We start from the raw sequence: 13,665 nt of genomic DNA, 5'->3' as shown, positions 1-13,665 counted from the left end.
AAGGTGATTTGTAATTATTCCCCTTCCATATGGGAATACGGTATAAAGTATCTTTATACCACTATAACTGCATCCACACCGGGGGAGTTATATCACTTTAACTAGACCAGTGTAGTTAAAGCAGTACAACTTTCTAATATAGACAAAGCCTGCTTGAATAAGTTTTCTATGTTGCAGTGGGGGGAAGCAAAAATCAATGCATTGTAATTAAGATTTCAGCCTTCAGCTGCAATGTGGCCACTTATTTAACCAATGTGTGTGTGTGTGTTTTAAATTTGTATATATGCACATGCTCAAATAAATTTGTTAGTCTTTAAGATGCCACAAGTACTCTTTTTCTTTTTACAAAATAGTATATTGTCCCATGTTTTAAGTTTCTTTTTTTCACCATACTCAGGATTTACATAATAAATGGTACGTGCAAGTGTAGTTGATTTAATTTTATTCATCTTCCCTAGAATTCTCATCGTTCTTATCATCGGCACCTGTTACACTTCAAAAGATCTCATTAAGTGGAAGCCTTCATTGGTGTCTGCAGAGTCCCAAACTGGGATTATCATTGTGTTTATAGAATCATAGAAGCTGGAGTTGGCTCACCCAGTTTATCTCCATGCAAATGCAGGATTGTGCCCTATGGTACATTTCTAGGGTGAAATCCTGGCCCCACTGATGTCAATTATAGTTTTGCCATTGCCTTCAGTGGGGCCAGGATTCCATCTCTAGTGTCCAGTCTAGTTTTCAAAAGTCCTGAGTTGTACGGCTTCTTGTACTCTCCTTGTGAGACTATTCCACATGTTTACATACGTCACTGTCCATACATGAATCTCATGTTCCTGAAGAGTATCTGGGCTCAAACTGGATACACTGTAACAGTAGCTGGCCTATAAAAATCTCCAGTAAAGAACACTTGTGTTGAGCAACTGAAAGCCTGATTCAAAGCCCTTTAAAGTCAGTGGTCTTCTCATCCAGCCCAAACTCAGGAGGAATTTTATCTGGACCAAAGACTAATTTTTGCCAAGACATTTTCTCAGGCTTCATCTGGGAAATTAAAAGAGTGACTAATACTTGACCATATTAGGCATGTAACTCAGTTGACTTTTGCACAAAGATAATAAGTGTAGTAACCTAACGTCTGCATATGCTCTCCTAAGAGGTACATATTCATTATGCTCTCGTGTTGATTAACTTGTGCACTGCCTCCATCAAAGTGATAAAGCCCTGGCAACGAGACTCATACCACGCAGAGGGTCAGCTCCCTCTCTTTTGCTCCATTTGCCATTTTATCTCCAATGTCAGTGTGCTTGTCCAAGCCAGTGCTGACTGACTCAATTTCCCTGAAGTTGAGCTGAAGCATTGTTTTAGCACTGACGGCATTCTGTTGGCCTCCCTGATGGACAATGCCACTGATTCCCAACTTCCTGAGCAGACCAGACAGTTTGCTGTTTTCTTCGTGTCTCTTATCACCCCTGTCATTAAAAGAGAGGTCTGGCTTCAGCTTCAATTTGTGCTGATACGCAGCAATGAAGTGGGAAAGTGGTGGGGGAGGGGAGGAAGAGAGGAGAGAGAATATTCATGACTAATTATCACCCTTCTGTTTATTACTGCTGTGAGTTCTCATGCCTGCCTCTTTTGAGGCTGATCAAATTGAAGATTATCAAACAGATCAATTAAAGACACTGCTGTAATGTGTCTGGTTTGTGGTACAAGAGGAAAGGCTGATCTCATTCGATTTATGTTTAGTTTATATTAGTTCATACAATGGAACTCTTTGATTGGGCCTTATCCTGAAGGTAGTGAGCACCCCTAGCCCACCAAAGTCAATCACAAATGCAAGTGCTCAGCACCTCTCAAAATCAGCCCCATGCTAAAGTCCTTCTATTCCACAGAACTGTTGGATTATACGTGAAGTTTCCTAAGCAAACAATTTCTGCATATTAAAATACACTTAGGAAAAAGGTCAGGATTTCATTGCAAATGGAGTTTCACAATATCCAAGGTCAGTCTGAGCGGTTTCCACCATATAGGCATTTGCCCTTGTCTTTCTCTAGGGCTCTTTGTGAAAAGTACTATATTTCGGGGGGGAGGAATCACTGACGCAACAGTGAAAGCTAGCCTGCTCATGCCACTTTAAAACAAATTTAGATAGGGAACCAAATTCACTGGCATTCTTTTATTCCCTTGATACGTTAACTGTTCCACAACTTTGCTTTTCTAAGAATAGTGGTGGAAAATGAAAACTGAATGCCACTCCATAACTGCCCTTCTTAAATTCAAGATATTTTCTCTGTGTGTGTGTGTAGATTTTGGGCTTTCCTCATTGACACACTTCATCTTAACACTCCCTTCTTATTTACAGTGCTTACAGGAATAGTCTCTAAGGTGCCACAAGTACTCCTGTTCTTTTTGCGGATACAGACTAACACAGCTGTTATTCTGAAACCAGTTGTTTTATTATATATTATTATTTCCATGGCATGATAAGTGTGTATGGCACTTTACAGACAAATTAAGGACAGTGTCCCCTGCCTTGAAAATCATAAGTATAAGGGCTGCAAGCACCTACTGCCAAACTATTGTGATTAGTTCCATGTAGGTCTTCATTTGAGCTCAGTGGTACTATTCCCAGTAGTACTATACCTAGTAATATGTGCTTTGAGGCTCTTTGGCTCCAATCTTGCAGATTTACACACATGATTAACTTTACACAGTGAGTATTTCCATTTAAGTCAAGGGGACTGTTCACGTGCTTAAGTCTTTTCAGGAACAGGGCCTTAGTTAAGACACACAGTATAACACAGCCTGGTGACAAGTAATGGGAGTGTTAGGGGAATAGAAGATAAGGGCGACAGCAATTGATGCAGTTAGTGATGCATCCATCTTGAGTATCATGGGTTGTCTGGTTGATCAATCTCCTCCCTAACTAACTGATTTCAGGAAACTATTTAACAAAGTCTGCTATGTTTTAACAGTGACGTGTAGCAGACACCCAAACATGCTATGGGGCTGACCTGTCAATGAGCTGCGTTACATGGTCTCTCAGTACAAATACATATGAAAACTGCTCCAAAAAGTACCTGAAGAGAGAATAATATTCTGTGTAATAAAATACTTATAGGGGAAGCTCAAATGGCCTCCGCATGTGCCCCCCAAAATTACAGAAATGGAGAAATTGTACACTATTGCAGACTTCTTAAATGGTTGTTTTTTTCATAGCATGAGTCAAAGATGAGAGGGCTGTCTCAAGAGGAAATACATAGGATAGAGGAGAAAAATGGGGTTTAAGGAAACCTTGTATTCAAATTACTACATTCTTGAAAACTTTCTGACCTAGAAGCCCAATTCTGACAACCTTTCTCAGGCAAAGACAGGCACTTCCTTTGGTGACTTTTCAGAGCTTCGGCTAACCCCTTTATCAGTTTATAAAAGATCTGTGACATAAAAAGTCAGCTTCGAGAAAGCCTTACGCATCATCTTGTGAATGTGACCACCACAACTTTCTGACTGCAGCACTATTACAATTTAGGTCAACTCTGTCTATTTTAGGGATGAAATCCTATCTTCATTGAAGTCAATGGGAGTTTTTGCCATTGACTTCCTAGGTTTTTTATAGCACCTATAATCTCATTAGATTTGCTCTGGATTTACACTGGTGTAACTGGGGGCAGAATCTGACCCTAGATGCTGAGTTAAATGAATTAATCTAAATGTTATCAGATCAACTGTAGTATTAGGAGAAAACTTACAGTACTTTTAAGCAATCTGTATGCCTTTTTTTCCCCTCATGTTGTCTTGAGGCTTTTCAAATTTTCAGTTAAATTTAATTGAATTAGTAATAAATTGCACAGTGAAACCAGATCATTCACCTAATGAGTCAAAATAAAAGTAGTGATGACACTCAGAACCAGAGCTGAGGAAATGTGATCTTTACACAGAAATATTTTACATTTTTTTATCTGGGTTTTATAACTCTTTAAAAAATACCAGGCCACACTACACAACAAGTTTCTCTGTACTCATGTGTGTACCTTTTTGTTTGTTTGTTTTAGCTTGGTTTGGACTATAAAACCGAATCTCCATAAAATCAGGTTTAATAAAATTTAGAGGTGGTTTTGGGGGTGTGGTTTTTGGTTTTTTGCACATTTAGGCTTTAAGCTATAATTATAAACAGAGTGGGAGAGGGCTAGACAAACAGAAAAGATCATATCAGATAGATGCATTCTTTTCCCTGGCCTAGAGAGAAGATCATATCACAGCTAAGTGAAGTTAAATCTGTCAGAGATTTCTACAATAGTGTTAAATGGCAACAGACAATTTGGCTGTTGCCTTTTACCCCTTTAGCTACTTCACCGACTGCTCAGCTTTCCATATTCAAGAACAAGTTGTAACTCACATGTAAAACGTGCCATTTGTATGCTTCATTTTCTTTTTCATGGAAAATAAGAGTCGGATGGCACTTCCTCCTAAAATGGATACTTAAACATTTCACTGTTACTTTATTTGCAAAGTCCAAGTACTGTAAAATAACACAAAACAATTAACATCATTTTCAGCTTTGGTAAAAACAAAACAAAAAACCTCTTACTTGCCTATCTATTCCCTTGAATTCTACATGAAGTCAAGGAACTTTCTTTTTATACATTGTGTGTGTAAAACACAACGATAAAAAAAATCCTGTAGAAATACTATGTGACTATACTTTACCAACTATGGTATCAGAAACAGGAATATTGGCTGGTCTGTATTCAGCAGCAGCTGTCTTTCAAGAACGACAAAGATCCATTTCCCCTTGTGGGACTCACCTCATCCTCTTCCTTCATAAACGTTTTTGGTCTGGTTGTGCCTCCAGAAAGTAAAGCCCTGGGACTGAAAAGCTGTAAGCCCCTGGAGTGGTAAAGTAGGGCTTTACCGGACTAAATCTGAAAGTTAAATAGGTGCAGCTCTAGTTTCAATGAAAGACTTTAATTACATAAACAAGCAGTGATTCAGTTCCAAGAGTTTTTTTTCAAATACTCTTATTTAATTGTAATTACTTTGTTTTCATATTATGCGCTACTTGTAGAAAAATACAGCAAACGTGACTGCAATACAATCCTTTAGTCAGTAATAGCTTTTTCCAGGCATCATTAAGAACATTTCCATTCTGTGTTTCAAGCTTTCACTAACAATACATTCAATCCTCAAATTTAGGTGTAATGTTATGATGATTGGTTTAAACTATAATACTGTTTTTCGTATCCATGTTATCTTCTATCTACTAACTTTTATAGCTGAACAGCTTAAAACATCCACAGAAAGAAATTCTGATTATATAATGTTGTTTGTAATTAAATCTTATTGTAAAATAGGGTTTCAAGAAAGTATATAAACTTCTCTAGGAAAGTCATTTAAAATGTTTTAACCTGAGTCAAATGGGGAAAATTGTATTATTGTATATAGTAAATCTTTTTACAAACTAAGCACCAGAGTACTTTTACTATTTTATTGTTAAAGTATGTGAACTTTAAGGTTTCTCGTTTGTTTTTTATCTTATATTCTTATGTTGATTTCATATACTAGCTTCTGTGTTATCTTGTATACCATCCAGCTGTACTCACTGCAACTTCAGAACTTTTATTGACTTGAAAAACAAATCTTATTTTTTGCTTATCAGCAATTGAGTGCTTATGTTTGTGAATGGAGGGTTTGAATTGAAAACAAAAAAACGTTTTGGAAATGAATGGTTTTAAAGGAGAACATTTGTGTTAGGAAGTTTAAAGACTGCTCCCAAACCTTTTAAAAGCAGCATATATGTAGTTTTCCTGTAAACTTATTTGCTGTGCAATGAGACAATGACATACCTTGTCTCTTGACCTTTTTCCACAATGAGTAAAAAAAAAATAAAAATCAATACCCTAGATTTGGCAGGGTTTTGAAAGAATCTGTTTTTGAAATAAAGATTGTGGATGTAAAATTATTACTTTATACAGTGTTTTATAAAAATGAAACTCTGGTTTTATTATATACCTTTTATTATGACTTTTAAAATTAGATTATATTAAAAATACTAAGTTACTAGCTAATGGTTTAAATGTTTAAAACAGCTTGCATTAGTATTGATTGAAAGGAAACTGGTTTTGTACAGAAATTTGTATTTTAAGAGGGTTTTTCTTTCTTCTAGACATATGTAATGCATGTTAAACTAAAACGAGAGAGAGGGCATACATTTTAATACTTCCATTTGGATTTAGAACCTGATCCAAAGTCCATCAGAGACAATGGGAGTCTTTCCTATTTCGCGTTTCAGAGTAACAGCCGTGTTAGTCTGTATTCGCAAAAAGAAAAGGAGGACTTGTGGCACCTTAGAGACTAACCAATTTATTTGAGCATAAGCTCACGAAAGCTTATGCTCAGATAAATTGGTTAGTCTCTAAGGTGCCACAAGTCCTCCTTTTCTTTTTTTCCTATTTCAGGGCCAGATTTTGCAATGCTATGCTCACTTGGGCATTCCTTACTTGGAGGAATAATCTGATTACTCCAATGGGGTTACTCAAATTGGTAAGGGTTTTACCGAATTTGGGCCCAAAGGTCTACTGCAATTTCCAAACGCCATGATAGAATTGCAATAGGAAATGTTTAGGATAACTTAGGAAAAGAAAATGATTTTGCTTGTCATTTTATTTTGTTTTGGATCTGGCTGTTTAGTCTTTTCTGGAGGAAGCCAATGTTATTTTTAGCATACAGACTGAATTATTAAAAATGCTGCCTGGAACATTCTCAGCAGACCTGTTTGTCCCGCAGCCTCGTCTGCAGTACAGTACCTGAGGTGATTTTCCCTCTACTCCTGGAAGGGAACTCTAGTTTTACGTAGCACACTTATGAAGAAGAATTTCCTACCTTTGGCACAGGGCGAGGCTATTTTTGGAAGTTAGCATGATCACAGACACGCAAGAAGCTGGTATTTGTGTGCAGCGGTACTTCTTTTGGAGAGCTAATGCCACAAAGTGCTCATTGGCTCCACCACTGGTCAGAAAGGATGGAGGAAGGAGGGGAAAACCCCACATTTTCCCAATTTTAGAGACACCAAATCCTGCTGTGTTACATCACGGAAGTCAAACATGAGGGCAGAATTTATCCCAAACATTTTTCTCCCCACGTCAAAGATGCAGAAGACAATTAGCTGTGGAATTATACCCCATCCTTTCACATACAGAAAGCTTTGAATTGTGTTTTTGGTGAGCTGTGTACATAAATTCAAGCAAAGGGATATTTGTATAACTAATGTTTAATCTAGAAACAATAACAAAATATCTTTCCGTTTCATTAGAGATGCAGCATGTTTGTGTTTGTGGCACTTTAAATAGTCAACCACATCTTTATGATCCAAGCCTAACAGTGTCTGGGTTCCTGTAATGTACTATTTCAGGGGAAAAAGAAAAGGAGGACTTGTGGCACCTTAGAGACTAACCAATTTATTAGAGCATAAGCTTTCGTGAGCTACAGCTCACTTCTTCAGTGAGCTGTAGCTCACGAAAGCTTATGCTCTAATAAATTGGTTAGTCTCTAAGGTGCCACAAGTCCTCCTTTTCTTTTTGCGAATACAGACTAACACGGCTGTTACTCTGAAACCTGTTATTTCAGGGGAGTTTCTATGTGGATGTTCAAGTTACTTCTTGTAAAAAATAGTGTGCCAAAAGCTTTCACTCTCCACGTATCTGCTGGACCTGCTATCGCCGCCCTATAACAATGCAGTAACATGGGTTCTAAAAGCCATTCAGCACAGTCCTTCCATGATCACATGTTTTTTATTTGAAAGAGAACATTTCAGTTGTCATGTTTGCTTTGTGATTTACTTCTGTTTAACCAAAAGGGGGAAAAAATGCAATAATTTGAAACAGCTCTCTTAGTAGTATGATCAGGCCATATGGCAATGTAATGTAAAGGGTTTACCATTAAAGAGTCAATAAGGTTTGATGTAAAGAAGAATTACTCCTTACGTTTTAAGTGGCCTGTGCAAGGTTTCTTAAATGTGCATCCTGGTGATTTATAGGCATCTGAGCTTTAACTGAAATTGCACAATCACAAATAAATGATTTTTGTCAGAGTTTCTAAGTGTGGCCTGTAATGACACTGATCTAGCCCAGGACTTGCAAGGAAATGTGTGTGGACAGAGGAGTCTCTTGTATAAGTGGTGCTAGACAATAGCTGTCAGCAGTTGTGTGGCCCTTGCCTTACCTTTCCACCTCAACTGCAACCTGTTAAGGGAGTCAGGCCAATGGTTTCGTTAGCCTGAAGGTTTTTAGTCTAGCTTCATTCTTTTAAAGACAAATTACAGCTGCTGGGGGCCTCAAGATGCTTTAGATAAGGAGCACGCAGTGCAATGGCAAACCTTACACACTGCAACAAGGAACACATAAAGAGGTCCTACAATGTTTCTTTTCTTTTCCTTTTCCCAGGATTTTCTTCAAGGAGATCGTACCAAAGCAGAACAAAAACTGAATTGGAAGCCCAGAGTCACTTTTGATGTAAGTTCTCTTACTGGATTGTTTTATTCCTGTTTGTGTTGCGTTGTGGAAAGAGGGAAGCTCTTAACTGGTGAACAAAAAGAGAAATTACAGTTTCAATAATGATTAAATGAAGGCTATTTAAAAATCCAGCTGCTCATATTGAAGGATTGAATGCTGTAATAATCATTGGACTGAATATTGTGGTGCTGAACATTTTGGAAAATAGTTAGCTTTAATTAGAGTCCCAGCCTTAAAAGCCAAGCCATGGCAGAAAAAAACAACAGTATAAAAGAAGCACAGCACTCACTTAAAGCATGGAAATGCACAAATAAAACAAACTAAGGTTTCTATTAATAAAGCATTTACATTTCGTATCACTGCTATTTTAATATTGGATCCTTCAGGAGGGCATTTTTCTCATAAATTGTGGTATTTTTTAAATTACTGCTCAGTTGTCTCTGTATTTGACAGCCCCCTGGAATTTTCTTTCCTGAACTTCTGTTTGCTGCTGTTAACATCAAAGTTAACTTTTGCCTACAAGTTAAATAATAATTGAAAAAATACATAAAATGAGGGGTTGGAGGGGTGGGGTGTTTTGTTTTTAGTGCATTGAGTATTGCACAATGGATTGGCAATTAAACTTAAAAACAAAAAAACCAGGCATCTGAGTCTTCCAAAAGACCAGAATAACCACCACATGCTGTTCCTTCTTGCAGGAGTTGGTGAAAGAGATGGTGGAAGCTGATGTGGAACTCATGAAGAATAACCCCAATGCCTGAGCCTGCTCTTTGCCGCCAAATGGTCTTCATCTCCCCTAGAGAAATCACTCCTGACGGTTGGTGGAGGCTGCCGTCTGCATCTTAGTTGGACATAATCGATTGGAGGAGAATCATAATTGGTGTAAAATGCTAGGGGGGCTTTAGTTAATTTTATTTTATGTACTTGTCTAAAATATACATTTAATTTCCAGACCTTTAATTTGCAAGTAAGAGAAGATCTCAAACACCTTTACTACTGCTCCTGTTTAACTTTCTTAAATTTGAGGTTTATCTCCAGGGTTGTTTCCCCTCATCATGTACCTGAAATATATTGGCTGGGATCTGACAGATGGGTTTTCCAGTTAATTTCCTTTTGATATTAAAAATCATCTTTCTACAAAGGACCTGAAGTGCATTTTAGTGCTCTCCCCAACTAAAATGAAAGAAAATCAAAAACAAACAAACAAACAAAAACTTTGCCACTAACATTACTCCAGCTCTTTTCCCCTAGTCTTCCTTTTCTGTACACTCCTTGTTTTGATTTCCTGCTGCTTACCTCCACCCCAATGTACCATTTCCACCACTTAAACTCTTCCAAGTTTGAACTGATATAACTTAACAGTGAAATTGCCTTTGGTCCATGGCAAATTAATTTCTAATTGCTCAAATATCTTTCAAACTAGTCAGAGGGGGTTGTTTTTTTGAAAACGCCGGTTCCTGTGTGCATGAGAGAGAAGAAATACAATAAGCTTCCCTATTCAGCACCTTTATGATCCAATTCCTATAGAACTGAGCCATTCACATTTCTGCTGACTATAATTAGAGCTCACCCAGGAGCTCCAACCGTCTCGAAAGATGCCTTGAGAAATAAATAAAATAGCAACATCAAGGTAAGTAAATATTGTTGAAAGATGTCGTGCCAAGGTACCCAGGTTATCCAGAGGTCGTGGAGCCCATACATTTCCCTTTGGTTGAAGATCTACCACCCAGCAATTAACTCTTTTCTTAACTGTCTGTCTCGAAAATTTGCCAGACTTCTGTCTTAGGCAGCACATTTAGAAACATAAAAATTAGATCCTTTAGACAACTACAGAACACACTGGCAAATAACTGGAACGCTGATGTTCTCTCTCCCTGTCCTGTCTGTGTGTGTGTTTAAAAAGTAAATGTTCTATAAGGATTAGAAGGGGGGACAGTCTAAGCCTATAAAAGGAAAGGTGGGGGCACAAGGAGATTCGAGCACCACTGTCCGAACGCGATCGTGTGTGTATTAGCCCCAGAAACGGTCCTGAACGTATTCAAGAGCCATTTCATGACGGGCGTGTATGTGTGGGGACTTGAGCGAGCTTGTCACCGTTTGGGAGTAACTGGGCTGCCGGAGAGAGAGGCTCTTTGTGTGCCTGTGTGAAAGGCAGGCAGTTGCCAGAGGTGTAATGGAAAAAGCGTGTGGTGCGTGAGGAGGTGGTTTCAGTGGGATACGGAGCAAACTTGGGGCCGGGCTGTTCCTCGCGGAGCGGGTGCTCAAAGGGCACCTCCTTGCCCGGGAACAGTGTTCGTCTCGAGCAGGAGCTCGGAGCCTGCTAATTGGAAACAGATGCTTCCTTTAAGGCTGACCCTGCAGGACGGAGTCTAAGCACAATAGATGTCCGTATACACACAACCCATCGGCTTGCATTACTCCCTACAGGTGCAGAGCGCCCACTTCATCTTCAGACGCTGAAAGCGAGAGGGTGTTTTCTTTGCAAAGACAATCGCGTCCGGGCCTTTTCAGCTGCAAAGCTGCCCGCTTTCATTCCGAGACGTGAGAAACAGGCAACGTCGTTGGGCTATTGGAAACAATCCCAGAGTGGTAGCAATGTCTGCTCGAGGCTTCTCTAGGACAGGCAGAAATAAGGAGCGGAGATTTAATACACGTATACTTTGAAATGGCTTTTTAAAAATACAATCGCTCTTAAGATGGAAGAGCATATGTTAAAGGGAAAAAAAGTGTCCGACAAGTACTTTTGTCCCTTTCTGTGCTGCTTCTAGATAGTGGTGAGCTTATGGGTCTCTTTATTTCCCTGCCTTCAGAGCCTCAAACCCTGCCCTGAGTTATCCCCGAGGATGCCCCCCCCCCCATTATTTTTCATAAATTTTCCTTGTAAGGGGAATAATGCTGTTAAACAGCTCTGGCTGTTCCTACCTGGGATTTTTTAAGTTTAAAACTCCAATCTCTGTGAGTTAGTCTCTACAAACTATGTAGGGCCTATGCACCAATGGCTAAACATGGCTGAAAAATACTTGTTAGGGTATGTCACACTGGTTAATTGTTACCGTGTGTAATTAGCACGCGAATGGAGGTGTGTGTACCTATACTCTCATGGGTCCCTCTGCACACAAACAATTGCAGACAAAACACACACACCAATAAGATGAAATACACAGTAGACGAAAGCCCCTGGTTTTGCATTGTAATTCCAACGAACAGGCGAGCCGCCCCGAGCTTTCCTCCTCCTGAGAAAAGCTGTAACTTTCAAACGTGTGGTTTCAGAATGGGTGGCACGTGCGCCGGTGAAAACGACATGAGTATTTCATGGATGGGGCAATCGCCACAGGTACAATTCTTCAATTTCAGCGGCTCCTGCTGGCTAAGAGACCGGTCCTGCATGGAGCTCGATGGGAGTTGTGGCGGAAAGGCGTCTAGCTGCCGGGCTACACTGCCGGCTTTTCCCCTTTTAAAGGGCTCTGACCCACATCGCTAAACGTTTTGCAGCTCGTTGGTGGCACATGTAACTAAAGGCACGAAACCAAGGAGCGTTCCTTGAAACAAGGCGCTTTTGTATCACAAAAGACAATTTGCTCCGGGGAAAAATCTGTAATGCTGGTATGCTTTGATATACATCTAAAGAAACGCTGCGTTTGAATAGTGGTTAACGTACCTATAAAGACGCACTGGACTATTTTGCACAAGCTGCGAAGGTTTGTTTCCCCCTCCCCCATCTTCATTTTTCTTCAGCAACTTGAACCGAGAAACCGAAGTGTTCCCGTCCTTTACTTTTTTTGGGGGGTGGGGAGGGGAGGGGAATCGACAAAACGCCATCTGTATTTCAGAACTAGCCCTAGGCGTCTATAACCGTGCTTTTTAATTTTGCAAGGGTTCAATTTGTTGTTAATTTGAGAAGACATGGCCTGTGATTGTAATTTACTACATTGTCCTCCTGTTAATCTACTGCTCACTAACCGATATTACTGACTCACTCATTTTGTAGAGCTGTTTAAGAGAGCTCGCTAATATCCAGGCGCCAGTTATACAATGAAGTTTTGTACGCTGATTTGACACGCAGTACATCTTACCTACACAGATGTATAAACACCCTTTTCCCTGTAAGAATATGTGTATATTTATAGCTGCATGGTTTTGTCCCATTGGCGTTTTAGATCTAAATTAAAAAAAAAAATCCTCGCTAATAAAAAGGGCAAGGGTAATTGCTGAGGTTAATTCATCACACTTATGAACCTGCCCGCGCAGTCTGTGCTCATCCAAGACTGCCATTTGCGTCGATTAGTGGGTGTCCACGAGTACCGGGAATAAAACGCAAACGGCGTTTAGAAAAGGAAGCGACTCCAAACCCTCATCCCAGCCTCTGTCCTTTGCGAGCCAATGAGCAGGGCCAAGGGAGCTCTTCCCACCCTGCGGGCCCGAGCCTGCATTCCCCGCTACAACGCCCGGCCCTGTGGAGCCTACGGGCGGCTTGCCTGAATAGGCGGTGCAAGAACTGAACCTAAACCAGGACCAGCCGCTCGGTTTCGAAGAGATCCGCGAATCGGTCGAAATCTCAGCGCAGGATTGTGCTAGGAGGACAAATTGCGCCCCGTTGCCCAGTTCCCCTTTTCAGGGATGCAGAGGCCTCGCGCAATCAAAAGCTTAGGGCGTCTGCGCCTCGCTCCATGATAACTTCGGCCCCGTGTGTTGGTGGAAATAAACGACTACATTGCTACACCAAACTGTAGGCTACCAAGGCTTCCTAGGTTTCCCCAGTAGCCTTGGGCGCAACGTTACAAACATATGGGGTTGCCATTTAAAAAAAAAAGTTACCGATTTTGGGTCAGAAAAGCCTCACTCTTCCTGGCGTCCCCCCCCATGAAAGCATTGGCTGTAACAAGGCTCTGACACTTTTCCCCTGTTGTTTACGGTTGTACTTGTTAAAGTCTAGTGAATAAAAACACGAGTTATACCAGCTAAGGTCTCTTTTAATAAATTGCCAGCGCACGGAGATTGCGGGTGAGGGTTGAAGTCCTGCAGCAACAGCCCAACCCGAGCTGAACGCCGGAAAATGCTTGTGTCTTAATTAGTGAGCCTCACTCCCGGCTTCCTGCGTTGCACTGTCCAGAAGGACGAAAGTGCATTTTCAAAGTTGCTGCTGCGGCTCCTCTCTACTCACTGA

At 40.2% G+C, this 13,665-nt stretch overlaps 2 protein-coding genes across 3 annotated transcripts in view; one reads left to right on the top strand and one right to left on the bottom strand.

The window, feature by feature from the left end:
• The window catches only part of GMDS (GDP-mannose 4,6-dehydratase), a 550,304-nt gene extending 540,485 nt beyond the window's left edge, over nucleotides 1–9,819 (top strand). Inside the window, exons 10-11 of the mRNA XM_073332192.1 lie at nucleotides 8,433–8,501; nucleotides 9,200–9,819. Coding sequence (XP_073188293.1) covers nucleotides 8,433–8,501; nucleotides 9,200–9,262 — 132 coding nt within the window. The 3' untranslated portion in view covers nucleotides 9,263–9,819. The remainder of the gene's footprint in view (nucleotides 1–8,432; nucleotides 8,502–9,199) is intronic.
• Nucleotides 1–13,665, bottom strand: part of FOXC1 (forkhead box C1) — a 41,788-nt gene that overhangs the window by 16,352 nt on the left and 11,771 nt on the right. Inside the window, exon 2 of one of the 2 annotated variants that reach the window (XR_012157349.1) lies at nucleotides 10,130–11,115. The exons of the other annotated variant lie outside the window; for it this stretch is intronic. The gene's annotated coding sequence lies outside the window, so the exon portion shown is untranslated. Of the gene's footprint in view, nucleotides 1–10,129; nucleotides 11,116–13,665 lie in introns of those variants that run through there. 2 annotated transcript variants of the gene reach the window in all.

This window comes from Lepidochelys kempii, chromosome 2, assembly GCF_965140265.1.
Source record: "Lepidochelys kempii isolate rLepKem1 chromosome 2, rLepKem1.hap2, whole genome shotgun sequence".
NCBI lineage: Eukaryota > Metazoa > Chordata > Testudines > Cheloniidae > Lepidochelys > Lepidochelys kempii.
This window is presented reverse-complemented; position numbering and strand designations above follow the sequence as displayed.